The sequence below is a fragment of the Micromonas pusilla genome, assembly GCF_000151265.4.
Source record: "Micromonas pusilla CCMP1545 genomic scaffold MICPUCscaffold_11, whole genome shotgun sequence".
In the NCBI taxonomy this organism is placed as follows: domain Eukaryota; kingdom Viridiplantae; phylum Chlorophyta; class Mamiellophyceae; order Mamiellales; family Mamiellaceae; genus Micromonas; species Micromonas pusilla.
This window is the reverse complement of record NW_003315892.1, coordinates 452,117-477,200: the sequence shown is the minus strand read 5'-3', so window position 1 is coordinate 477,200 and position 25,084 is coordinate 452,117. Positions and strand designations below refer to the sequence as shown.

The following is a 25,084-nucleotide window of genomic DNA, read 5'->3' as shown; positions in this document are numbered from 1 at the left end:
ATCTTCCGAAAGCCGCAGTGATCGAGCGGCGCGCGGCGATCGCGACTGCTGTGCGCGGATTTAAATTAAAAGTCGGCATCGCAGCTGACGAAATCGTCCACCATGTTCGCGGGAGAGGACGCGGAGAACGAGGCCGGGCTGTCCGAGTACGAGCTCGAGCGCATCGCGCGGATCCGACGGAACAGAGAGATCATGAAGCAGCTCGGCCTCGCGGACCACGACATCGTCTCCGCGGCGAGACAACGATGCGGGCACGACGTCGACGGAGGAGGCGACGCGAAGAGAGCGTCTACTACAGGTAGGCCGAAAAAGAAGCGCGTCGCCGCCGGGGAGAACGGCGTCGTCGAGGGCGCGCGCCGCTCGAAGCGCATCGCGTGCGAGGCGGCGTCGCACCCCGAGGGCGTGGACGGCGACGACGCCGACGAGCGCGCCCGCGGCCGCCGCGCCGCTCACGACGCGTACGCGCTCGACGGCGATCACGAGGCGGAGGAGGAAGCCTTCCGCCTTCGCTGGGCGGGACGCCAGGCGCGCGTCTCCATCGTCGGCACGGCGTCGTACCAGCACACGCTGATGCGCGTGCGGACGATGGACGAGGGCGGGCTGCGGCGGCGCGTGAAGGCGATCGAGCGCGCGAAGGGGAAGCACGCGGTGGTGAAGATGCGTTTGTTCGCGCGCGTGCTGTTTCTGGAGGGACACGACGCGCTCAGCGAGGACGCTGCGGCGTCGTTGTCGCGGTTGATCGCCGAGCTCGGGGACCCGGAGGCGGAGGCGGAGGAGGAGGAGGAGGATGGGGGCGGCGAGGGGAAGGAGAACGCGCCCGCGGCGGAGAAAGCGGCGGCGGCCGTCGAGGCGTGACGTCGACGGTTGTAAACAAAGAAGGTAAAATTATCATAAGAATATTTGCGTAGCGTACAGTACACTCATCGCGTCGTCGCGTCGATCATCTGATGATCTCGCGCTCACGCCTTCAGAGGCTTCCCCTCCGCGTCGAGGCAGTCCCACCCGTCCGCCTTCACGCTCTCCACCGCGGCAGGGGACCCGACGATCGCGAGCGCGGCGGTCTTCCCGACGAGATATTTCTCCGCGCACGATCGCATCTTCTCCGCGGTGCAGTCCAACAGCCGGCTCCGGAAGAGCTGCCTGGACTCGTCCGTGAGACCGGCGGTGAATCTCGATGCGCCTCTGGACTGCGGCGCGACCGGGGCGTCGATCGCCTTGAACGCGCGCAGGTGCGCTTCCTCCAACAGCGCCGGGGTGAGGTTCCCTTTCGTCGCCGCCCACTCCGCCGCCTCGACAAACTTTTCAATCGTCGCCGTCGTGTTCGGGTCTCGGTACGACGAAAACGCAAAGACGCCCTCGATCGGCGCCGCGGACGCGCCGCCGCCGTACGCGCCGCCCTTCTCTCGCAGTTCCCTGTGAAGGAAGCTCGTGGACATCGCCTGTGCGAGGAGGAACAGACCCGCGCTGTCCTCGTGCGCGTACGGCACCGTCTTAAACGACGCCGCGCAGTAGTTGGTTTGCGTCGGCACCGCGACGAACGCCTTCGACGGATCGGGCGCGAACCCGGCGAGGGCGTCCGCCATCGTCGCCTCGTCCTTCTTCGCGGCGGCGCCCTTCGCCGGCATCGCCGCGAGGAGCGCGTCCATCGCTTTCGTCGCCCTCTCCGCGGGCGCGCCGGGCTGGCACGCGACGCGGCATCGCAGCACGCGGTCGGAGGCGAGCGCGATGGACGCGATCTCCGCGAGCGCGGCTTCCACCTCCTCGACCGCGGCTTCCTTCTCCGCGGCGAGCCTCTGAAGCATCGCGACGTGCGGCAACCCCGAGGTGCGATAGTCCAGCGCGCTGACGGCGTCGATGGACGCGTTCGCGTAGCCCTTCGCGTACGAGAGCCCGTTCTGCGCGACGCCCCCCGCGGCGGCGGCGGCTCTCCGGGAGAGGAGCAGACCCACCTGAAGCGAATGTCGGGGTGGAGTTCAAAGGCGTCAGGTAGAGTTGAAAGGCGCCGAGGGCGGGGATTGAAAGCGAGAGACCCTGGGCGGAGAGAGACGCCGGGAAAAGTCCTTAAGGATCGGCGTTCACCACGCCGACGCGGTCGTATGGGAACCAGTGTATAGAACCCACCTGCTTCTCCTCGCCGCGCCACCGCGCGCCGGTGACCACCTCCGCGATGAGATCGAACATCGCGTCGACGTTGCGATCGAGCGCGTTGCCGGAGATGGATAAGACGATCTGCGGCGGGCCGTCGCCGTCCAAGGGGAGGATGGAGTCGACGCCCGCGCCGACGCCGCCAGTCTTGAGCTTCTCCAGTTGCGACAGTTGCTTGTAATCGCGCTCTTTCGTCCCGAGCTCCGTGATGAAGTCGGCGAACAGGTCGAGGTACGGCACGAGACGGTCCGGGACGTCGGTGACGTCGAGCAAGACGCTCGCGTACGTGATGCCGTTCGTGGGCTGGAGGTCCAGCTGTAACGGCTTCCCCGTCGCCGTTTTCACGTGCTCCGACGTCCACTTGGTGATCTCGCGCGGCACCGCCTCGGAGACGATCAACGTCGGCAACACGCTCGCGTCTTGCACGGAGTCTTGGCTGTCCCTGAGCGCGACCGCCTCGCGGACGATCTCCTTCTTCTTCTCGTCGTCAAGCGCCGCCTGAATCGCGGCGACGTGCCTCTTCTCTTCCTCCTCGAGCTTCGCGTCGTACGTCTTATCCGCCTCGCCGACGACGGTGACCTTGTGCGGGTTGTCCAGGAACCTCCGCCGCACGAGCTTCTGCCAGAACTTCGGGTCCGCGTCCAGCGCGGCGTTGAGCATCGCCGCCATCGCGGGCGTGCGCAGCGGGCGCATGCCGTCGCCGCCGTGGACCCACGTCCCCATCGCGCCGAACGCCACGCCCAACCCGAACTGCGTCGACGTCCTCGCCGCGCTGAGCTCCACCTGATGCATGATCGCGTCGACGCGGTCTCTCGGGAACCCGTCCTGCGCGATCGCGCGCAGCGTCTCCTCCACGATCGTCTCCACCTTCTCGACGTCCTCGGCGGCGACGCCCTTGAGGCCGACCGCGAACGAGGTCTCGCGTCGGGAGCCGCTGTAGGGCCATTCCATACAAAAACAGTTCTCCGGTCAGTTGAAAGGAGCTGCGATCAAATGTTGAAACCGGGCGATGGGTGAAAAACTTTTGATAGAACGCACCTGTACCCGGTGCCCGGAGCGAACCCGCTTCCCAGTCCGGACTCGAGCAGGCTCTCGTGGAAGTACGCCTGCGGGCCGCTCAGCAGGAGGTCCGACGCGACCGTCAGCGCGAAATTCTCCAGGTCCGCGCCCTTCTCCTTGATCTGGTTCACGAGGAGGTACGCCACGGAGACGACGGACTGCTTCGCCTCGTCCGCGACGACGGCTTCCGCGGGGATCGGCACGACGACGCGTTTCGGCGCCGACAGCCTCAGCTCGTCCGACACGTCCAACGCGCTGACGTCGATCGCGTCGAACTTGCCGAGCGCGAGCTCTTGCGCCTTCGCCAGCGTCTGCTCCAGCGGCAGGTCGCCGTACGTGAAGAACCGCGCGTTCGAGGGGTGGTAGTGCAGCGCGTGGAACGCGCGCAGCTGATCGTGCGTGAGGTCGGGAATGTTCACCGGGTCGCCGCCGCTGTTGTGATGGTACGTGCTCGTGGGGAAGAGCTCCGCGCCGAGCGCGCGGGAGAACCGCGCGCTCTGCGACCCCATCGCGCCCTTCATCTCGTTGAACACGACGCCCTTGTACTTCAGCTCCGAGCTCGGGTCCTCCATGTCCGCGAACTCGAGGCGGTGGCCCTCCTGAGGGTCGTTCCGTCGGTCGAAGCGACGTCGAAAGGCGGAGTCGAAAGGCGTCAGAAGCGGAGTCGAAAGGCGTCGAAGCGCGTCGGGATCGAAAGCGTGGCGTGGGCGAAGAGTGACGAACGCCGGGAGAGAGAGTCCTTATGGAATGAAGTTCACGACGCGAGCGCGGTCGTATGGGAACCAGTGCGGTAATCTATAGAACGCGCCTGAAGGAAATCCTCCCGCGTCAGCTTGGGGAAAAACGCTGCGTCGAGGTAGACGCCGAGCAGGTTGTAGTAATCCACCGTGTTCAGCGTCGCGAACGGGTAGCACGTGTAGTCCGACGCGGTCATCGCGTTCATGAACGTCGACAGCGACCGTCGCAGCATGTTGAAGAACGGATCGCGGATCGGGTACCGTTCGCTGCCGCACAGCGCGGTGTGCTCGAGGATGTGCGCGACGCCCGTGGAGTCCGTCGGCGTCGTTCGAAAGGCGACGTTGAAGACGTTGTTGTCGTCGTCCGCGCCGCAGTGCATCCATCGCGCGCCCGTCTTCTTGTGGATCAACTCCGCGCACGCGACGTTGTACTCGTCGACTTCCTCGACCGCGATCACTTCGAACGCGCCGTCGACGAACGTGTCGCCGACTTTGAGATCGGCGATCGCGGCGACCGCGGGCGCCTTCGCGACGACGGGCTTCTCCTCCACGGCCGCCGCGGACGCGTTCGCGTTCGCGTTGCCGCCCATGCGCGCGGTCGTGATCGACGCGAGGCCGCCGATGAGGACGGGGCGACGCGGGAGGTGCGCGCCGCGGCGTTCGCTGTCGTGCGCGCGGACGACGTTCACGCGACGCGCCGCGAGCGGGGTCGTCGTCGTGACGAAGGAGGAGGACGCGCGCGCGCGCGTCAGCGCGCGTCCGGTCGCGGTGCTCGTGAACGCGCGCATCGTCCGCGCGGGCGCGAGGGATCGGGACATCATCATCTAGGGACCCTGTCGTGTCGCGCGCGAGCGGGTGTGGCCCGGTGCCGTCGTTCCATCGACGTCATCTTTCTCTGTTCTTCCGACGACCTTTCCCGCCATTGGGTCGTGCTTTCAATTTCACCGTAAGTCACTTTCAAAGAGTGCTCGCCAGAGCGGTGATCTTGCCGATGAGCGGGGGGGTAAATGCCAATGAAAAAGGCCGGAATTGCTGAGATGCGCTTCTCGCGCCGACGAACAGCCGTCATCAATCGCGGCGACGCGACGCGCTCTTCACACGGCGTCGCGCTCACGCGGCGATGCAGAGCGCGGCACATCTGGACAGCACCGTTCGCGCGAGCATGTTGCGCAGGATGTGCGTCAACGCGCTGCGGCGCGTCCCCGCCGCGGCCGCCGCGCGGCCTGGCGGTCGCGACGTCGACGCGTTCGCGGAATCGGCGGCGTGCGGAGGAAGAAGAATGCCGCATCGCGTCGGCGGCCGCGCGTCGACGACGTCGCCGGCGTCGTCGCTCTCCTCGCGCCGGTGGATCGCGACGACTCCCTCTCACCTCGCGTCGAAGTGGCATCCCGCGCGCGCGGCGAAAGCCGCCGCCGCCGCGAGGGCCGCGGCGGCAGAGGAGGACGGCGGCGTCGCGAGCGCGACCGCGGAGCAGAGAGCCGCCGTCCTCGCGAAGCTGCCGTCCGTGTGCCCCGGCTGCGGCGTCGGCCTTCAGTGCGACGACCACAACCTCCCGGGGTACTTCGTGATCCCGCAGCGGCTGCTCGACGCGGAGGAGGAAGGGGAGGCGGACGGCGCGGCAGACGCGGACGACGGCGGCCTCGACGGCGTAGACGCCGCCGCCGACGACGTCGACCCGGCGACGGCGGCGTTCAACGCGAGGCTCGCGGAGGCGCGCGAGATGGAAGCCCTCGCGGCGGACGACGACGACGACGACGACGACGACGACGACGCGATGGAAGATGCGATGGAAGACGCGCTCGACGGGATATCCTACGACGACGACGAGACGTTCGAGCTCCCCGCGGATTTCGACGACGGATTGGGCGAAGACGCGATCGAGGTCGACGAGGACGCGGCGTTGGGCGCGCTGAATGCGATGTTCGACGACGACGACGACCGCCGCGATCGCGACGACGACGAGGAGGAGGAGGAGGACCGACGACGCGAGGAGAGGAAAGCGGCGCGGAAGAAGAACCCGAACCTCGTCACGTGCGCGCGGTGTTACAGCTTGCGTCACCACGGCGTCGTCAAAAACCAAGCCGCGGAGATCCTCATGCCGTCGTTCGATTTCGGCCGCGTCGTCGGGAACAAACTCAAGCGCACCGGCCCGGGCGGCGCGGTGATCCTGCTCCTCGTGGACATCGTCGACTTCGACGCGTCGTTTCCGATCGACGCGGTGGACTTTTTGGACCCGTACGTGAAGGACGAGACCGTGGACGTGCTCCTGGTCGCGAACAAGGTTGATCTGTTGCCGACGCGATGCACGCGCGCGAGGGTGTCGAGCTTCGCGCGACGCCGAGCCAAGTCGCACGGGCTGCGGAAAGCCGCGGGCGTGCACCTCGTCAGCGCGCACACGGGCATGGGCATCAACACCCTGAGCGAGCAGCTGATGCAGTTGCTCGAGGACGGGAGGGAAGTGTGGGTGGTGGGCGCGCAAAACGTCGGGAAGAGCTCGCTCATCGTCCGCCTCTCGCGACGGTTCGACGGCCCCGGCCCGGAGGACGGCGGCCCGCTCGCGAGTCATCTCCCCGGGACGACGCTAGGGGTCGTGAAACTCCCGAAGCTGCTTCCGAACGGCACGGACGTGTACGACACCCCCGGACTCCTTCAGCCGTTCCAAGTCTCCTCGAGGCTCACGGGCGAGGAAGCGCGGATGGTGCTGCCGCGGCGGCGGCTCTCCCCGCGGACGTACCGCGTCGAGGTCGGCGGGTCGATCCACCTCGGCGGGCTCGCGCGCGTGGACTACCTCGACGGTCCGCAGCGGACGGTGTACCTCACCGTGTGGGTGAGCGACGACGTCGTGTCGCATTACGTCGTCAGAGGCGAAAACGGCAAGGCGGACGCGTTGTACGAAAAACACGCGGGCGGGAAACTTTCGCCGCCGATTGGCGAAAACCGCGTGAAACAGCTCGGGGAGTGGGGCAGTCGCACGGTGACGGTGTACGGCACGGACTGGAACACGTCCACGAGGGACATCTCCATCGGCGGGCTGGGGTGGGTCGGCGTCGGCGTCAACGGCGAGGCGTCGTTTCGAGTGTGGACGCACGAGGGGGTCAACGTGGAGACGAGAGAGGCGCTGGTACCGGACATGGCGCGGGCGTTACATCGCCCGGGGTTCAGCAACGAGCAGCAGCACAGCGGAGGGAAGGGCGGGAGTAAAGGACGGCCGAGCAAGAAGATCATGCGCGGTGGGGGATACAACGCGCCGACAAAGTCAAAGCGCGGCGGCGGCGGCGGCGGCGGCGGCGATTTTAATTTCTGATCGGCGATCGTCCGTGCGATCTTTCTTCCTCGCGGCGCGACGTACACTGGTCCCCATACGACCGCGTCGGCGTGGTGAACGCCGATCCTTAAAGACTTCGTCCAGTCGTCTTCTTCCTCACGCGTCGCTCTTCGGCGGGCACGTCCCCCGCTCTCTCAAGCTCGCGGCGTAGGTGTTCTCCACGGTCCTCGGGTATTCGTCCCAGTCGATCTCGCCCTCGCACCGCTCAACCCTCGGGAAGTCGTCGCAACACCAAGTCCCCGTTTGCATCCAACTCGAGTCCGGATCGTAGACGTCCTTCCCGTTATCGGCGGGGACGCTGTAGCACGGCTCCTCCGGGGTCTCCGGTCTGATCACCGGCCGGACGTCGCCCAGCTGCGGCGTCGTGTACCTCGCGCCGCCGCTGAGGGCGATTCCACGCGAAAGAAGTGCATCGGTCGTGTCAGTCGAAACGGGACGCGAGCAAACGTTGAAACCGAGGGGCGCGCACAACGCGCCTGTCGGTCGTGTCAGTTGAAACGGGACGCGAGCAAACGTTAAAACCGAGGGGTGCGCTGAACGCGCCTGACGATCTCCACGAACTCGTTCGGGTCGCTTCCGAACCACGCGCCCACGGTGGTGATCGACAACACTTTCACGTCCGCGCACGCGTCGAAGACGTCCTTCGCGTCCTTCTCGCACATCCGCACCCGCCGCGTGATCGTAATCGCGTCCTCGTTCGCCGTGGCGTTGACAGACGTCGGGAGTCTCTCGCGGAGTTCCGGAGTGAGGTCAGGTGCGTACGCGACCGCGCCCGGCGCGCACCCGAGGACGCCGAGGAACGCGGTCGCCCTCGCGACGCACGCCGGGTACCGCGCGAGCATCGAGCAGATGGACGACCGCTCGAGGTCTCCCTCGTCGAACGCGTCGAGCATTCGCGGCGCGGACGGGTTCTTCTCCGAGCGTCGGTCGTCGAACACGCGCCAAACGGACGCCACCGAGGCGTTCGTCCATCGCAGCGCGATCTCGAGCGCTTCGCACGGCGCGCAGCACGACGGGTCGCCGACGTTCATGCCCGGGACGTACTTCGCCGTGAGCGCATCCGCGACGTGCGCGGGGGGTCGCCCGGTCACGAAGCAGAGGAGGTCCTCATCGGCCGCGGCGCTACACGTACACGGGAGGAACGTTGACAGCGATACAGCGACACAGCGTGCCAAAGAACCAGCGGAGAGGTGCGTCTTCCAGGAGCGCGAAGGACGCGAGCGAGCTCGCGATCGAGGGCGGGATCGTGCCATCTGCGTTCCACGTCAACGCGCGCGCGGGCATGACGGAGTGGCGAGCGAGACGACGCGGACGTCGTCGTGGTCGCGTCTCGTCGAGCCTTCCGAGGAAAGGGTTCGAGGCGTAATAACGCTCGATTTTGTTGTTCGTACACTTGACTCTGGACAACAGAAACGCTCGCGTCGTCAGTCGTACCGCGCCGCCGCGCACGCGACCGGACTCGCGGCCGTGCTCGAGCCGTCGCCGCCTTTCTTCCTCCTGCCGCACAACAGCGTCACGACGGGCAAGATGACGATCCCGTGCGCGTAGCTCACGGCGACGGCGACGGCGAAGAGCGGGAAAAAGTAATCCCGCAACGCCGGCGACGACGCCGCGGCGAGCAACGCCGTCCCGACGACGGACGTCACCCCCATGGCGGTGACCGGCTTCGTAAACTGCCGCAACGCGTCCGTTACTTTATCCACGACGTCCATCTTCTCGCTTATCACGATCGAGTACATGATGTGACACACGTACTCGTCCGCGAGACCGATGATCGCGACCAGCAACACCGAAGACACCGCGTTGAGTTTCAACCCCAACGCGCGCGTCGACGCGAACGTCGTCGCCGCGACGGACGCGAGCGCGAGGACGACGATCGCGGCGGTGTAGAAGTTCATCGCGAAAAATACAATCACGCCGACGGCGGCGATCGCGGCGAGCACGCGCGTGAGGTGGTCGCGCCGCTGGTTGATGAACTGCTCGTGGTAGACGTAGTCCGCGCTGATCGGGTACGCGTGCACTTCGATCGCGGCGGCGTTCGCGTTCGCGGGGTCGATCGCCGCGTTCAACGTCGGAGCGTTCATCGTCGGAGCGTTCATCGCGGCGACGGCGCGCGCGATCGCTTCCGGGTCCACCGCTTTCCGTAACGACACCATCGCGTCCACGGTTTCCGCGCTGTCGCGAAGCGGCCGGTGCAGCGTCCGCAGCCTCGAGATCGGTATCGCGCACGCCCGATCGTCGTCCGCGACGACGCGCACGTCGTGCTTGAATGGCTCGCCCTCCGGGGCGTCGTTCAGGAAGATTCGCAGCGCGTCGCAGTCGTCGGCGCCGACGCCGGCGTTGAACGGCAGCCACCCGTCGACGAACGCGTCGTACCACCCGAACACGGGACCGTCCACGTGCGCGTCGTTCTCCACCCTCCGCGTGAGCTCGCGCATCGCCGCGTCGACGCCCGCGCGATTCGCCCCGAAGTAGTCCACGCCTTTGATCACGATGAACACGGGCGGTCCCATGTGCGAGTTGCACGCCGCTTCCACGCGCAGGTACGCGTCGAGGTCCGAACCGGCTCGGGCCATCTCTCGCGGCTCGATCCCGGCGACGACTTTCGTCGCGGCGAACGCGGAGACGAAGAGCGCGGCGAGATACGCGGCGACGACGACGATCTGCACGGGCAGGCGGTCGACGACGCGGACGTAACACGCCGCGGTCGGGAGAAGACTCGGAGGGGACGGAGGATGAAGAACCAGAACCTCGCCAGACTCGGGCTCGGGCTCGACGCCACGACGATGACGACGACGACGACCTGATGGGGAGGAGGAGGAGGAGGATCCGAACGCGGTCTCGCACGCGATCAACACCCCGGGGAACACGGTCACTATCGGCACCAGCGCGAGCGCGACGCCGACGCCCGCGGTGAGGCAGAAACTTCGAAGCGCGGGGACGTCCGTGGTGCCGGCGACGAGCAGCGCGACGCACGACGTGAGCGACGTGATCCCGACGGACGGCACCGAGACACCGAGGCCCTCCGCCATCGCCGTCGCGTTTCGTAACGCCCGAGAAGATGGCGTTTCTCTTCTCGAGTCCGGGGCCCGCGCGTCGTTCGCGTCGGCGTCGTTCGCGTTGGCGTCGTCCGACGCGTCCTCCTCCTCCTCCTCCTCCGCGCGATCGAGCGCGAGGTCGAACTGCTTCGCGACGATGAAGACGTTGTCCACGCCCACGGCGACGAGAAGGTACGGCACGACCTGCACCGCGATCGGCGTGAGCTCCAAGAACGTGGCCGTCAACCCGAGCGTCGCCGCGGCGGCGAGGGCGACGAGCGCGACGCCCGCGAGCGCCGGGAGTATCCGCTGATGCATCCTCGCGAGTTCTCCGCGACGCGTCAGAAAGAAGGTCACCGCGACGGTCATCATGACGTAACACCCCACGAGCACGCCAAAGTCGGACCGCTCTTGCGCCTCGATCTCGAGCGACGCGGATATCTCCGCGTTGGCGACGACGCGGACGCCGACGCCGCCGTCCTCGTTCAGCGCGCGCATCGTCTCGATGAACGCCCTCTCCCACCGTTCCAACGTCTCCGCCGGCGCGGACGCGGGGTCGAGAAAGTACGTGAACACGAACGCCCCGGCGTCGCACAGTCGCGATCGTGTCTGGTCGCCGTCGTTCGGGTTGACTGACTCGGTGACGCACCCCAACACGCGTCGTCGTTCGACCGGCATCGGACCCGAGTACAGCGTCGCGGTGACGTCGTCGCGGAGCTCCTCCGTCGTCGCGTTCGTCGGCACGCCTCCGACGCCGCTCGGCCAGAACGCGAGCGGAGTAAACGCCAGGCATTCCGACGTTTTATCCATCGGCCGCGCGCGCGCGCACAGGTCGTCGAACGTCACGGAACGCGTCGTCACGGCGTCGGCGTCGACGTCGGCGGCGACGGCGACGGCGCGCGCGGCGGCGTCGACCGCGAACGCGGCGCGCACGCGCGCGGCGTCCGCGAGCATCCCGTCCGTGTCCTCGGTCGACGGACAACCTCCGCGGCCGCCGCGCGAACTCCCTAAACCCTCGGATCCCGGGACGTGGACGATGACGCGCGCCGGGCGGCTGAACGGGTCGGCGCCGAACGCGCGCTCGCTCTCGCGTTTCTGCGCCAACGCGCTCGAGCCGCGCGGCACCCAGACGTCGTCGACGTCGCGCGCGAAGTCCGCGGCGAGGAGGCCGAGGCACGCGAGCGCGAGGACGGTCACGGTGACGAGCGCGGAGACCGCGGGGTTGCGCCGCAGTCGTCGTCGCGCACGCGCGGCGGCGTCCGCGTCGTCCGCGTCGTCCTCGGATAGCGCGCGGCGAGGAGAGAGCGGCGGCGACCTCGACCGCGCCCTGGCGCTTCGGCCGACGACCGCGCGCGCGAGAGGCCCCGCGCAGAAGTCCCGGAGCGAGGACGCGGCGGACGCGCGGACGCTGCCGCACGCGCGCGACGCGGCGCTCCACCCGCGCGTGGACGCGGCGGCGCAGTTCATGTCGGGGCGGCCGGGGACGTCGTGGCCCGCGCGGGGGCGTTTGGCGCGCTGCCAACCAAACTGAACGAGACTATGATAGGAAGGCTGGCTCCTCTTCCGAGAAAAAGTAGGCACTTTTCGCAGCGCGCCGCCAGCGCAGCGCGCCGCCACGATGCCGCCGAAGAAGAAGGACGAGCCCGCGGAGGCGCTCGGCGCCGCGCGGTTCGGCCGCGTCCGGAACAACCTCAAGATGGGCGTCGTCGGCTTACCCAACGTCGGGAAGTCGTCGCTGTTCAACCTCCTGACGGACCAGTCGATCGCGGCGGAGAACTTCCCGTTCTGCACGATCGAACCGAACGAGGCGAGGTGCGCGGTGCCGGACGAGCGGTACGACTACCTGTGTCAGGCGTGGAAACCGCCCTCGGAGTACCCCGCGTACTTGCACGTGACGGACATCGCGGGCCTGGTCCGGGGCGCCGCGGAGGGCGCGGGCCTGGGGAACGCGTTCTTGAGGTGCGTTCTACACACTGGTCCCCATACGACCGCGTCGGCGTGGTGAACGCCGATCCTTAAGGACTTTGCCCGGCGTGTCTCTCCGTCCACCCCTCGCTTTCAATCCCCGCCCTCGGCGCCTTTCAACTCCACCTGACGCCTTTCAACTCCACCCCGACGTTCGCTCGTATGGAACGACCCAAAGCCACGTCCAAGCCGTGGACGGCGTCTTCCACGTCGTCCGCGCGTTCGACTCCGAGGAGGTCATCCACGTGGACGACTCCGTGGACCCGGTCCGGGATCTGGAGACGATCCAGGCGGAGCTCTGCGCGAAGGACATGGAGTACCTCAAGCGCGCGGTCGAGCAAGAGAAGATGGACGTGAAGAAGAACCCGACGATGAAGCTCTCCGGGTTGTTTACGTCGACGATGGACAAGGTGGAGGAGATGCTGACGAACAACCAGCCGATACGGACGGGGGATTGGTCCACGCCGGAGGTGGAGATGATCAAAGAGAAGCTCGCGCGGCTGATAACCACGAAGCCGATCGTGTATCTCGTGAACTTGAGTAAGCGAGACTTCGTCAGGAAGAAGAACAAGTGGCTGGTGAAGATTCACGCGTGGATCAAAGAGCACGGCGGCGGGGTCATGATCCCGTTCTCCGTCGAGTTCGAGCGGGAGCTGTGGGATCTCCGCGAAGACGCGGACGCGACCAAGGCGTTCCTCGACGCCGCGGAGGGCGCGAAGAGCGCGCTGCCGAAGATGGTCGTCCAAGGGTACAAGGAACTGAACTTGATCTACTACTTCACCGCGGGGGAGAAGGAAGTGAGGTGCTGGACGCTGTACGAGGGCTCGCTCGCGCCGCAGGCCGCGGGGGTGATTCACAGCGACTTCGAGAGAGGGTTCATCAAGGCTGAGGTGTGCGCGTACGAGGACTTCAAGGCGCTCGCGAAGGGGAAGAGCATGGCGGAGGTGAAAGCCGCCGGGAAATACCGGCAAGAGGGGAAGACGTACGTGGTGAAGGACGGGGACATCATCCACTTCCAGTTCAACGTCACCGCGCCGAAGAAAAAGTAGACCAAAAAAGTTCATCGGTCAGTTAAAAGGGGACGCGATCAAATATTGAAACTGAGCGGTGGGTGAAAATCACAAAAAAACCTGATCTACTGCCTGCGGCTGACGGTCGCCGACGCGCTCGGCACCGTGCACGTCATCGTTAGATCGTCACGCGCACATCGCCGCGCGCCATGCTCGCGACCGCGCTGCGCCGATCCGCGAGAGCCGCCGTCGCGGAGGATGCCAACGCTGCGCGGCGCGCGCGATCGATCGTCGCGTCGTGGATGACCCCCCCCCGCGCGCGCGACCCGTCCGCGGCGCCGTCCGCGGCGCGCGCGGCGTCCACCTCCGGCGCGAGCGCGTCGCCGTCGCCGTCGTCGCCGTCGTCGCCGTCGTCGTCGTCCGAGACGTCCGCGGACATGGCCTCCTTCCGCGCGCGCCTCGCGTCCGGCCCCGGGTTCGGCGACTTCATCGCCGGCTCCGAGCTCCCCGGCGCCGCGTACGCGCTCGCCGCGCCGACGTCGCTGCGCGACAAGTCCACGCGCAAGCCGCCGTGGATGAAGGCGCGTTCTATACACTGGTCCCCATACGACCCCGTCGGCGTGGTGAACGCCGATCCTTAAGGACTTTTCCCGGCGCATCTCTCCGCCCAGGGTCCCTCGCTTGCGATCCCCGCCCTCGACGCCTTTCAACTCCGCTTCTGACGCCTTTCAACTCCACCCCGACGTTCGCTCGTATGGACCCTCGACCCTGAAGCGCACGATCCCCTCCGGCGATCGCTACGTCGAGATCAAGTCCAAGCTCCGCGAGCTCAACCTCTCGACCGTGTGCGAGGAAGCCAAGTGCCCGAACCTCGGCGAGTGCTGGGGCGGCGGCGAGGGCCAGACCGCGACGGCGACGATCATGATCATGGGCGACACGTGCACGCGCGCGTGTCGATTCTGCGCGGTGAAGACGTCGAGGGCGCCGCCGCCGCTCGACGCCGACGAGCCCGCCAACGTCGCCAAGGTGCGTTCTATACACTGGTCCCCATACGACCGCGTTCGCGTGGTGAACGCCGATCCTTAAGGACTTTTCCCGGCGCATCTCTCCGCCCAGGGTCCCTCGCTTGCGATCCCCGACCTCGACGCCTTTCAACTCCACCTGACGCCTTTGAACACCACCCCGACATCGCTTTGTATGGAACGGCCTCAAGGCGATAGCCGCGTGGGGTCTCGACTACGTCGTTCTCACCTCCGTCGATCGCGACGAGCTGCCGGACCAGGGCGCGGGGCACATCGCGGAGACGGTGCGGCGGCTGAAGGCGGACGCGCCGGGCGTGCTCGTGGAGGCGTTGACGCCGGATTTCCGCGGCGACCGCGACCTCGTGACGACGGTGGCGACGTCGGGCGTCGACGTCTTCGCGCACAACGTGGAGACCGTGCCGGAGCTGCAGGCGCACGTGCGCGACCGGAGGGCGAACTGGGCGCAGAGCGTGGACGTGCTGAGGACGGCGAAGGCGGCGGGCGCGGGGATCACGAAGACGAGCGTGATGCTCGGTCTCGGCGAGACGCGCGAACAGGTGGTGAACTGTCTCGAGCTGCTGAGAGAGGCGGATGTGGACGTGGTGACGTTCGGGCAGTACATGCGGCCGACGAAACGGCACCTGCCGGTCGCGGAGTACGTCACCCCGGAGGCGTTCGAGGCGTACAAGGTGATCGCGGAGGGCATGGGGTTCCTGTACGTCGCGTCCGGGCCGATGGTTCGGAGCAGTTACAAAGCCGGGGAGTACTTCCTCGAAAACGTGTTGAAGCAGCGCAGAGCCGCGGCGGCGGCGGGAGAGGGAACGAAGGAGGCCGCGAGGGCCTCCGCGTAGGGTACATCATCTCACTTATTAGTCGTGTTGTCGTCGTGATCGATTCCTCAGGCGTCGCCTGGTACATTAAATCTTCTTCTTAAGTTATTCTTCTACTACAGTACGCGTACTCGGCGGCGCTCGGGCGAGCGCGAAAAAACGAAAATTCGAGCGCGGGGGCGACGCCGCTCATCCATCACCGGTGACCCGCGGGCGATATCAGCGGCGGGCGGATCATCGCCCGCGCGATCCGCGCCTTCGCGGCGGCGAACACCCCCTCCACCTGCTCCGACGGCGACTTCCCGCGCTCGTCCCACCCGTCCACGCTCTCGAACGAGTCGTCCAGCCCCGCGTGCGCCGCCGCCGTCGCCGCCGCGGCTCTGCGCGCGACGTGCGTGGACGCGGCGTCCGACGCGGCGGTGGTCTCGCGCGGGACCCTGGGGACCGCGGTGACTCGCGACAGCGACACCGCGACGAAGCTCTCCTCCTCGGAGCCGGACCCGCCGTCCGTGATGGACAGCTCGACGCGGACCGGGGTGCGCGCGTCGAGCGCGAGGGAGTCGTCCTCGTCCGAGGAATCCTCCTCCTCCTCCTCCTCCTCCTCCGCCGCCGCCGCCGCCGCCGCCGCCGCGGCTTGGACGACGATCGCCGCGACGGCGTCCACCTCGCCCTCCTCCTCCTCCTCCTCCTCCTCCGCCTCCTCGCCGCTCTCGTACACGTATCCCCCACCCCCGTCGGTCTTCTCGCCGCGCGGCGGCGTCTCGAGCGCGCCGGCGACGGCGTCGCCCGCCGCGCCCCCCGCCGCCATCGCTCTCGCGGTCTTCACCCTCCTCGTCAGCGTCTCGATCCGCCGTTCCTTCTCCGCGAGCACGGTCCGCAGGTACCGCAACTCCTTCGCCTGGAACCCCGCGATCTTGTTCAGCTCCGCGAGTCCTCTCGGCGTCTCCGGCGACGCCGCCGCCGCGACGGACGGCTCGGGCGAGTTCCTCGCGCTGTCCATGTCCCGCCGCCGCGCGCCGTCCGCGTCCGCGTAGCCGTCCTCCTCGAACAGCGGCGGCTTCCCGGCGTTGTCCTTCGCCTGCGCGTTCGCCATCCTCAGCGCGCGGACTTCGGCCGTGAGCTCCGCGAGCGCGTCGTCCTGGTCGCGGACGATGCTCTCGACGTAGAACGCGACGTCCGGCGGCATCGGTCGTCCGCTCCGCTCGAGCGCTCGAAGCACGTCCGCGAGCGCGTCCGAGCCCGCGCGCGCGGATCTCGCGTCGCTCGCGGCGCGCGCGCCGTCGTCGTCCTCCCTCGCGGCGCGTCGCTTGACGAGGAACTCCCTGGCTTTGCTGAACACGAACGGCACGGCGAACAGCGCGAGCGAGCCGAGCGGTGCGTTCAGCGCGCGCGGCGCGTACGCCTTCGCGCGGCGTCGCGCGTCGTCGTCAGAATCGTCGTCGTCGGCGTCGCGCCTCGCGCTCGCGTCGAGGCTTCGCGACGCCAGCGCGCCCGCGAGCGGCGCACCGGGGACGAACCGCCGCCCGTCCACGACGCGGACGGCGACGATGTCCTCGCGACGCGAATACAGCGCGTCGTCGTCGTCGTCGTCGTCGTCGTCCGCGTCGTCGTCGACGCGGACCGTCGCGATGCGTCGCCGCCTCGCCGCCTCCAGGAGCCTCGCGCGCTTTTTGCGCTTCCCGTCCTCGTCGAAGCACAGCGTCGGGGAGAGCTTCCCGCTCGCGCCGTAGCCGTAGAGGTTCCCGGACGCGCCGGTCACGGCGAATATCGAGGGCATCGCGGCGTCTCGAGTCGTCGCGAGGCGCGGCGCCGCAGCGTGTGCGCGAGATTCGGGAGAGCTGTCGTCGAACTTCAACGATTCGTTCGAACCGACAGAAAACAACGACGAGCGCGAGCGCAAACGGCCACCTGCAGCGCGCGAGATCCGGCTGAGATCTTCTGCGCTTCGCCTCGGCTTTTCCGCATCGATCGGTCTGGACGCGGCTGGCGGACGCAGAGTTCAACGCGCGCGCGCGGCCGGAGGCTCGAGCTCGCGGCGACTCCGTCCTCTCGCCCGCGCGAGATCCGCGCGCGAGAGGACGCGCGGGGTCCGCGGGCGAGAGGACGCGCGGCGAGAGCGGAGCGCGCGTCGAACTTTCTGAAGTTCTCTCAGAAGGACGCGTCGTTCGTTGTTCGTTCGCGTTGAATTAAAGCGAGACTCCGCCAACAGATAGAAGCGATGGCGGAGGGCGGCGCGGGCGCGCGCGAGGACGAGGACGCGGTCATGATGACCCTCGACGACGACGCGAACGACGACGCGAACGCCTCCATCGCGGCGCCGGGCGACGACGCGTCCCCGGCGCGGTCGTCGTCCGATCGAGGCTCGCCCGCGGACCCGATCTCGCGCGTGAAGCGCGCCGCGGCGACACATCATCACCGAAGCCACAGCGACGGCGAGACCCCGCCGGAAGCGAGCTCGCGTCCTCAGGGCGTCGGCGCCGGGCGAGGCCGCGGCGTCGTCCAGAGGCTCACGTCCGTCGCGCGGAACCTCCCCGCGGTCGGGCACCTGTTCGTTCCCGCGGACGGCGCGGCGACGACGGGGGACGAGTCGCCGACGTCGTCGCCGACGGCGGCGGCGGCGGCGGCGGCGAGCGCGAATCGATTCCCCGACGGCGTCTTCGACATGCGCCTGTCGCACAGTAAAACCAAAAAAGACACGGAGTGGTCCTTCATCAAGCGCGTCAGCAGCGTGAGCAGCCTGCTGTCCGACACCCTGGAGCGGCAACTCGGACGCTTCGGCCCCGCGGGCGTGGAGATTTATCGCTTCGCGTGGCAACGGCTGAACCGCGGCGTCGTCTTCCACATCGTCTTCTACTCCACGCTCGCGACCGCGCTCGTGGTGCTCGCGACGATCGCGGGCTGGCACCTGTGGCTGTTCATGGGCCTGCACATCTTCCGCAGGTTCTGCGTCGTCATCGCGTTCGTCGCCTTCCTCGCGATGCTTCCGCCCGCGTTTCCCAACGCCGCCGCGCACGGGCTGTCGCTCGCGCTCGTCGCCGCGGAGCTGGTGCTGCTCCTCCTGAACCTCGTGCTGTTCGGACTCGTGCACCTCGCGGTGTTGCTTAACAAGCACGCGCTCCCGCGGTGGCTGACGCGGGGTAAGGTGATGATGGGGGAGATGCGGAGCGGCACGATCGATCACAGCGGCAGGGCGAACGTCACGATGGCGCGGGAGCGGAATAAACTCTTGGCGGCGCTCGAGAAGGCGACGACGTACCGCGAGTACGCGGGCGTCGCGTCGCTCTTAGATAAGCTCCCCGCGGACTTGGGCGAGGGCGGGGACGAGTGGCGGCGAGACGAAACTTCGGACAGCGCGGTGTCGTACGACGCCGCGCTGTGTCGCATCTACCTCGCGGTGATGCGTCAGGCGAGGGAGAGCGGCGACGTCGCGGCGCTCGGCTTGGCGCTGCGGACGGTGCTGCATCGAAACTTTGGCGGGATCGATCAGCTGTTCAAGCCCGGCGCGCGCGGGCAAGCGCGGACGGGGACGAAGATCGTCGCGGAGGAGTTCGTGCGCGAGGTGTGCAGGAGCGTGCGGTTCTTGGGCGAGATCGGCGGCGGCGGTCAGATCGGCGGTCTCGGCGGCGGTCTCGGCGGCGGTCTCGGCGGCGGTCTCGGCGGCGGTCTCGGCGGCGGCGGCGCGGCGGCGATCCCGTCGTTACCCTCCGGGCTTCCGCGCGCGATCGGCGTGGACAACCGCGTCCCGGACATGCTCCGCCTCGTCTCCGAAGCGCATCGGTCGTTAGGTCGGACCGCGCTGTGCCTCAGCGGCGGCGGCGCGCTCGCGATGTACCATTTCGGCGTCATCAAGGTGCTGCTTCAGGAGGGCCTCCTGCCGCAGGTCATCTCCGGCACGTCCGGCGGGAGCATCGTCGCGGCGTTCATATCGATGTTCCCGGAGGAGGAGCTTCTGAAGACGATTAGACCGGACTTGAGCTCGCGGCACGGCGTCCGGTGGTTCCCCCCCGTGTGGAAGATGGTCATCAACTTTGTGCAGAACTCGGTGCTGATGTCGTCGGAAAATTTCGCGGAGACGACGAGGGCGTACTTTGGCGACGTCACGTTCGCGGAGGCGTTCGTGATCAGCAAACGCGCGGTGTCGATTCAAATCTCCGTGGGCAGCGGCCACGGGTTCGTGCTGAACCACTTCACCGCGCCGCAGGTGGTGATACGAACCGCCGTGAACGCGTCGTGCGCGCTCCCGGGTCTGATGCGTCCGTTCGAGCTCCTCGCGAAGGATGAAAAAACCGGCGAGCTCATCGCGTTTCACCCGCCCGGCGTGTCGTCGTTCGACGGCACGATCACCGCGGACATCCCCGCGGCTCGCCTCACGGAGCTGTTCAACTGCAACAACTTCATCGTGTCGCAGGTGAACCCGCACGTGAACTTCGTGTTGCACCTCGCGGAGGAAGGCCAAGGCCGAAGGCTGTCGCGCGCCGCGAGAAGCAACGACCGCCGCGCCGCGGTGATCAAGCTCCTCCGCGTCGCCAAGTACCTCCTGCTGAACATCAAGTACGGCGTGCAAAAACTCCTCGAGGTGGACCTTCTGAACTTGCGTATGGTGCGCACGCTGCAGGGCATCTTGGTCCAGGACTTCCGCGGGCACATCACGGTGCTGCCGCAGCTTCAATTCCGCGACTACCTGCGGGTGTTGCGGCACCCGAACGACGACGAGATGGCGAGGTTCATTCGCAACGGCGAGGCGGCGACCTGGCCGCACGTGGAGGCGATCCGGCTGACGATGGCCGCGGAGATCGCGCTGCAGGAGGCCGCCGCGGCGTTGAGAGCGCGGCAGGGGCTCGCGATGAGGGCGCGAGGGCGAAGGAGCGACCCGAGCCGCGACGGCGGCGGCGGCGGCGGCGGCGGCGGCGGCGGCGGGTCCGAGTTCGGCGGCGGCGGCGGCGGAGGGCTCAGGCGGTTCAGCGACGGCGGCGGCGGCGAGCGGCACGGGGCCCAGGACGCGATGACGGCGGAGGATCCGATGTCCCCGGGGCGGAAGAGAGACGCGACGCACGCGGAACACCTGGGCGCGGGGTTATCCTGCGCGGTGGAGCCCGCGGCGTGGCACTGACGACGAGAGTACGCGCTCGTTACTTACGTAGAGATAGCACAGCACACGGCACGTACGAGGAAGAATGCACTCGCAGTCGACGACAGCTGTCGACGACGACGCGGTCGCTCACGGCCACTCGCTGCGTATCCGCGTCGCGCGCCCGCGCAGACCGTCGCGCGCCGAGACGCCGACGCCGCTTCTCCGTTCGCGCCGCGAGCATGGCGAGCGCTTCCGCCGCGCGCGCGGCGATGCGCCCCCGCGTCCCTCCCGCCTCGCGCGGCTCGGCCGCGCGATATCGCGTCGCGCCGCGCGCGTCCCCCCGCGCCGCGGCGACCAGGGCCGCGCGATTCGTTCGCGCGAAATCTCAATCTTCCTCCGTCGTCTCCGCGTCGACGTCCGAGCCCGCGTGCGCGACGGACGACACCGGGAAGATGGTCTGCGTCGAGGAGACCAAGGGCGTCGTGTTCCCGTCGAACCTTCGATGCGCGCTGCAGGTCATCGTGCCCACTCCGGAGGTGGACGACCCGGCGTACTCGCTGTCAGACTACATGCGCCTGCCCGTGGATCAGTACGTCGGCATCGAGCTCCCGATGGGCGCGCAGATGAAGCGCGTCCCGGGGTCGGACTCGCTCTTCCAGCTCGAGATCCCGGGGCTGAAGTTCCTCTCGTTGGAGGTCAAGCCCGTGGTGCGCGTGCGCGTGCGACTCATCGACGACGGCGAGGTTGTCCAGACGTGGACCGGGCAGAGGGGCGAGCCGGGCGGGAAGTCCGTCGCATTCAGAGAGGAAGAAGCCGCCGCGATCGCCGCCGCGGAGGAAAAGGCGAGAGAGGCGGAGGCGAACGGCGACGACGCGAGCGCGATCGAGATCCCGGTCGCGACGCCGATGGGACGCCCCGAGCGCGAGGACGTCGCGCTCATCGGCCCGTGCGTCCTCATCGAGGCGATCTCGTGCCGCGTCGAGGGGAAGGTTGTGGAGGAGCTCGGCGTGAACGATCTGTTCGTGTTCCGCGGGACGACGTGCTTCCGGTGGCGAAGCGCCGGCGACGACTCGCTCGCGGGACCGCCGCTGCGGCGGACCGGCCCGGGCGGCGAGGAGGAGGAGCCGAGCAAGATGGTGGTCGGGAAGGCGAGGGAGGACGAGAGCGTCATCGCCGGGTGGGCGGACATCGGCGTGGGCGTGGACCCGCCGGGGGCATTCGCGCTGCTGCCTCAGTCGTTCGCGGAGAAGGTGGGCGACGCGGTGATGCGGACGACGCTGAAGGCGTTGCAGACGGTGTTTTTGAAAGGGTTGGGCGCAGATTATCAGAGATGGGCGAGCGACGCGGAGTACAGAGCCGCGAGGGAGGTGGCCGCGAAGGAAGCCGCCGCCGAGGCGGCGAGGGAGCTCGGCGACTGCGAGAGAGCGAGCAGCGCGGCGTAGTCTAGCGAGTTGAAACCAACGAAGTCGATGATTTTCGCGCGATGTGTACTGCACACGTAGAGTACAGTAGAGTACGTAGTAGATCTTTTGGCGCGACGTTCGGACGTTTCATTACAATCATCGTGGTACAGTTCGGTTCTCGTGAGGCTATGCGGGGACCGAGGAAAGCACGGGCGAACCTAATACAGCTGTCGCCGGGACGGGTCGTCCTCGCGTGACGCCGATGCTAAGACGCCAATGCGGCGCTCAGTTGCCACCGCGGAGGCGGAGCACGAGGTGGAGCGTCGACTCCTTCTGGATGTTGTAGTCCGCGAGCGTGCGCCCGTCCTCGAGCTGCTTGCCCGCGAAGATGAGGCGCTGCTGGTCGGGGGGGATGCCCTCCTTGTCCTGGATCTTCGCCTTCACGTTGTCGATCGTGTCCGAAGACTCCACCTCCAGGGTGATGGTCTTGCCGGTGAGGGTCTTCACGAAGATCTGCATGCCACCGCGGAGGCGGAGCACGAGGTGGAGCGTCGACTCCTTCTGGATGTTGTAGTCCGCGAGCGTGCGCCCGTCCTCGAGCTGCTTGCCCGCGAAGATGAGGCGCTGCTGGTCGGGGGGGATGCCCTCCTTGTCCTGGATCTTAGCCTTCACGTTGTCGATCGTGTCTGAAGACTCCACCTCCAGGGTGATGGTCTTGCCGGTGAGGGTCTTCACGAAGATCTGCATGCCACCGCGGAGGCGGAGCACGAGGTGGAGCGTCGACTCCTTCTGGATGTTGTAGTCCGCGAGCGTGCGCCCGTCCTCGAGCTGCTTGCCCGCGAAGATGAGGCGCTGCTGGTCGGGGGGGATGCCCTCCTTGTCCTGGATCTTAGCCTTCACGTTGTCGATCGTGTCTGAAGACTCCACCTCCAGGGTGATGGTCTTGCCGGTGAGGGTCTTCACGAAGATCTGCATGCCACCGCGGAGGCGGAGCACGAGGTGGAGCGTCGACTCCTTCTGGATGTTGTAGTCCGCGAGCGTGCGCCCGTCCTCGAGCTGCTTGCCCGCGAAGATGAGGCGCTGCTGGTCGGGGGGGATGCCCTCCTTGTCCTGGATCTTAGCCTTCACGTTGTCGATCGTGTCTGAAGACTCCACCTCCAGGGTGATGGTCTTGCCGGTGAGGGTCTTCACGAAGATCTGCATGCCACCGCGGAGGCGGAGCACGAGGTGGAGCGTCGACTCCTTCTGGATGTTGTAGTCCGCGAGCGTGCGCCCGTCCTCGAGCTGCTTGCCCGCGAAGATGAGGCGCTGCTGGTCGGGGGGAATGCCTGCGAAACGAAGCCGTGGGAGTCAGATCTCGCTCGCTCGTCGTCGCTCTTTAATTCTTGGATATTTCGAAGCGTGAAGAAAGATAGGCCGCGGCCGGCGACGACGCGGCGCGAGGCGCGCGCGTCGCGGGAACGCGGCGCGAGATCGGGTCGAAACGCGAAAGGATGGCAAACGAAATCGGGTCACGGGCGGAATCGGGCCCCTCTTCCGCCGCGCGCGTCCTCGAGACTCGCGACGTTTCAAACGAGGGTGCCAGATCTCGCGCCACGACGACCGCGATCGTCGTTCAAATTCGTGGCACGCGCGCGCGGGACGCACCCTCTTTGTCCTGGATCTTAGCCTTCACGTTGTCGATCGTGTCCGAGGACTCGACCTCCAGGGTGATGGTCTTGCCGGTGAGGGTCTTGACGAAGATCTGCATGTTGTCTGCTGTGTTCGTGTGCGGTCGAAGCACGCGCGTCGATGGTGTGAGACGTCTTGTCTTCCGCCTCGTGCTTTTCGAGGCGATGACGTCTCTCGCGCCAAGAATCCGCATCCGTCGCGCCATTTTCGTCCACGCTTTCGGCGCCGCCGATTAACTCGTCGTTAGACCGTCGTTTCACCGGTCGTCTCCACCGTGACCGACCGACCGATCGTACGTGACGTAGATTCCCGTCCCCGTCCCGTGCTTCTGAGCGCTCATCCGTCGCCGACGTCGCGCCACCCCGACGCGCGCGCGAGGACGACAGACGCGCACGATGCCCGCCGCCGCCGCCGCCGCCGTGCTCGCGGCACCGCTCGCCGGCCGATGCGCGTACGCCGCGTCTCGCTTGAGGACCCCCGTCCGCCGCGCCGCCGCGTCGGTCGTCCCCCGAGCGATGCCGTTCCGCGCGCGATGCGGCGGCGCCGTCGCCCCGGCGTCGTCCGCGCGTCGTCGCGCGGCGCGAGGGTCCAGCAGAGCCGTGACCGCGCGCGCGAGCGCGGACGACGAGATCTACCGCGTCATGTCCGCGAACCAGGAGGTCTCCGTCGTCGCCGTCGTCGGCACGAAGGTGGTCGCGGACGCGGTGTCGCGTCACAAGACCGCGCCGACCGCGACCGCGGCGCTCGGGCGAACGATGCTCAGCGCGCTCCTCCTCGGCGTCTTCAAAGGCGACGACGAGACGGTCCAAATCACGTTCAAGGGCGACGGCCCGATAGGAACGATCATGGCGATCAGCGACAACCGCGGGATGGTGAAGGGGATGTGCGCGAACCCGAGCGCGGACCCGCCGCTGCGCCCCGACGGCAAGCTGAACGTCGGCGCGGCGGTCGGCAAGTGCGTGCCATCTCACACTGGTTTCCATACGACCCCGTTTGCGCGGTGAACGCCGATCCTTAAGGACTCTCTCTCCCGGCGTGCGTCTCTCTCCGCCCGCGCCTCGGTTTCAACGCCCGCGCCTCGGTTTCAACGCCCGCGCCTCGGTTTCAACGCCCGCCCTCGACGCCTCACGACTCCGACTGACGCGCCTATAACTCCGCCCGCGGAACGACCCGCAGAGGCATTCTGAGCGTCTCGCGCGCGCACCCGGACTGGAAGCAGCCGTTCACCGGCATGGTGAACATCGTCACCGGCGAGATCGCGGAGGACGTCGCGACGTACATGCTCGAGAGCGAGCAGGTCACGTCCGCGATCGCGGTCGGCGTGAGCCTGGACAGGGCCCTGGAGATTCGAAGCGCCGGCGGGTACATGGTGCAGGTGTTGCCGTTCGCGTCCGAGGAGACGGTGAGCGCGTTGGAGAAGAGCATCGCGGCGCTGCCGTCGACGACGGACATGATCGCGGACGGGTGGGACGCGCGGACGATCGCCGCGAAGGTGTTGGGCGACCTCGGCGTGATCGAGGACACGGCGAGCAGGTCGACGCCGTCGTACGGGCCGTGCGATTTGGACGATTTGCGGACGCGGATGATGCGCGCGCTCGCGTCGATGGGGCGGGCGGAGGTGGAGAGCATCATCAAGGAGCAAGGGGTCGTGGAGATGACGTGCGAATTTTGCAAGGACACGATCGTGTTCACGGAGCAGGAGCTCCTCTCCGCGAAGGATGAAATTTGAGCGGTGGCGTCGACTTCATCGACGCGACGGGGTCGTCGGCGCGGTCTTCCCGCGCGTTCGATTACAGTAGGTTATTATT

At 67.6% G+C, this 25,084-nt stretch overlaps 12 protein-coding genes across 12 annotated transcripts; 7 read left to right on the top strand and 5 right to left on the bottom strand.

The window, feature by feature from the left end:
* Positions 1-96: 96 nt before the first annotated feature.
* MICPUCDRAFT_69985 (uncharacterized protein) lies at positions 97-855 on the top strand (the record flags this gene model as incomplete). Its single annotated transcript, XM_003062119.1, has 1 exon — positions 97-855. Exon 1 carries the CDS (start codon positions 103-105, stop codon positions 853-855), a length of 753 nt encoding a protein of 250 aa, XP_003062165.1. The 5' UTR covers positions 97-102.
* Positions 856-959: 104 nt separating this feature from the next.
* MICPUCDRAFT_44773 (uncharacterized protein) lies at positions 960-4,321 on the bottom strand (the record flags this gene model as incomplete). Its single annotated transcript, XM_003061914.1, has 5 exons — positions 960-1,949; positions 2,122-3,063; positions 3,168-3,725; positions 3,751-3,803; positions 4,009-4,321. The coding sequence occupies 5 exons, from the start codon at positions 4,319-4,321 to the stop codon at positions 960-962; spliced, it is 2,856 nt and encodes a 951-aa protein (XP_003061960.1).
* Positions 4,322-5,445: 1,124 nt separating this feature from the next.
* On the top strand, positions 5,446-7,263 carry MICPUCDRAFT_28932 (uncharacterized protein). Its single transcript, XM_003062118.1, has 2 exons — positions 5,446-5,589; positions 5,662-7,263. The coding sequence occupies exon 2, from the start codon at positions 5,662-5,664 to the stop codon at positions 7,243-7,245; it is 1,584 nt and encodes a 527-aa protein (XP_003062164.1). The 5' UTR covers positions 5,446-5,589; the 3' UTR covers positions 7,246-7,263.
* Positions 7,264-7,362: 99 nt separating this feature from the next.
* MICPUCDRAFT_51703 (uncharacterized protein) lies at positions 7,363-8,519 on the bottom strand (the record flags this gene model as incomplete). The annotated part of the gene is made up of 2 exons (XM_003061913.1): positions 7,363-7,648; positions 7,828-8,519. The coding sequence occupies 2 exons, from the start codon at positions 8,517-8,519 to the stop codon at positions 7,363-7,365; spliced, it is 978 nt and encodes a 325-aa protein (XP_003061959.1).
* Positions 8,520-8,690: 171 nt separating this feature from the next.
* On the bottom strand, positions 8,691-11,771 carry MICPUCDRAFT_41917 (resistance-nodulation-cell division superfamily; the record flags this gene model as incomplete). Its single annotated transcript, XM_003061912.1, has 1 exon — positions 8,691-11,771. The coding sequence occupies one exon, from the start codon at positions 11,769-11,771 to the stop codon at positions 8,691-8,693; it is 3,081 nt and encodes a 1,026-aa protein (XP_003061958.1).
* A 151-nt stretch (positions 11,772-11,922) lies between these two features.
* On the top strand, positions 11,923-13,318 carry MICPUCDRAFT_21002 (uncharacterized protein; the record flags this gene model as incomplete). The annotated part of the gene is made up of 2 exons (XM_003062117.1): positions 11,923-12,263; positions 12,448-13,318. The coding sequence occupies 2 exons, from the start codon at positions 11,923-11,925 to the stop codon at positions 13,316-13,318; spliced, it is 1,212 nt and encodes a 403-aa protein (XP_003062163.1).
* A 720-nt stretch (positions 13,319-14,038) lies between these two features.
* On the top strand, positions 14,039-15,152 carry MICPUCDRAFT_20781 (uncharacterized protein; the record flags this gene model as incomplete). The annotated part of the gene is made up of 2 exons (XM_003062116.1): positions 14,039-14,305; positions 14,493-15,152. Coding segments are annotated over 2 exons (927 nt in total), but the record flags the coding sequence as incomplete, so codon positions are not given.
* A 175-nt stretch (positions 15,153-15,327) lies between these two features.
* MICPUCDRAFT_51698 (uncharacterized protein) lies at positions 15,328-16,908 on the bottom strand (the record flags this gene model as incomplete). Its single annotated transcript, XM_003061911.1, has 1 exon — positions 15,328-16,908. One exon carries the CDS (start codon positions 16,906-16,908, stop codon positions 15,328-15,330), a length of 1,581 nt encoding a protein of 526 aa, XP_003061957.1.
* Positions 16,909-18,915: 2,007 nt separating this feature from the next.
* MICPUCDRAFT_3862 (uncharacterized protein) lies at positions 18,916-19,923 on the top strand (the record flags this gene model as incomplete). The annotated part of the gene is made up of 1 exon (XM_003062115.1): positions 18,916-19,923. A coding segment is annotated over one exon (1,008 nt), but the record flags the coding sequence as incomplete, so codon positions are not given.
* A 382-nt stretch (positions 19,924-20,305) lies between these two features.
* On the top strand, positions 20,306-21,679 carry MICPUCDRAFT_69976 (uncharacterized protein; the record flags this gene model as incomplete). Its single annotated transcript, XM_003062114.1, has 1 exon — positions 20,306-21,679. The coding sequence occupies one exon, from the start codon at positions 20,306-20,308 to the stop codon at positions 21,647-21,649; it is 1,344 nt and encodes a 447-aa protein (XP_003062160.1). The 3' UTR covers positions 21,650-21,679.
* Positions 21,680-21,733: 54 nt separating this feature from the next.
* Positions 21,734-23,394, bottom strand: MICPUCDRAFT_28921 (ubiquitin). The gene is made up of 2 exons (XM_003061910.1): positions 23,253-23,394; positions 21,734-22,933 (listed from the first exon to the last, which is right to left on the bottom strand). Exons 1-2 carry the CDS (start codon positions 23,353-23,355, stop codon positions 21,891-21,893), a joined length of 1,146 nt encoding a protein of 381 aa, XP_003061956.1. The 5' UTR covers positions 23,356-23,394; the 3' UTR covers positions 21,734-21,890.
* A 397-nt stretch (positions 23,395-23,791) lies between these two features.
* On the top strand, positions 23,792-25,005 carry MICPUCDRAFT_20886 (uncharacterized protein; the record flags this gene model as incomplete). Its single annotated transcript, XM_003062113.1, has 2 exons — positions 23,792-24,231; positions 24,453-25,005. 2 exons carry the CDS (start codon positions 23,792-23,794, stop codon positions 25,003-25,005), a joined length of 993 nt encoding a protein of 330 aa, XP_003062159.1.
* Positions 25,006-25,084: the final 79 nt, after the last annotated feature.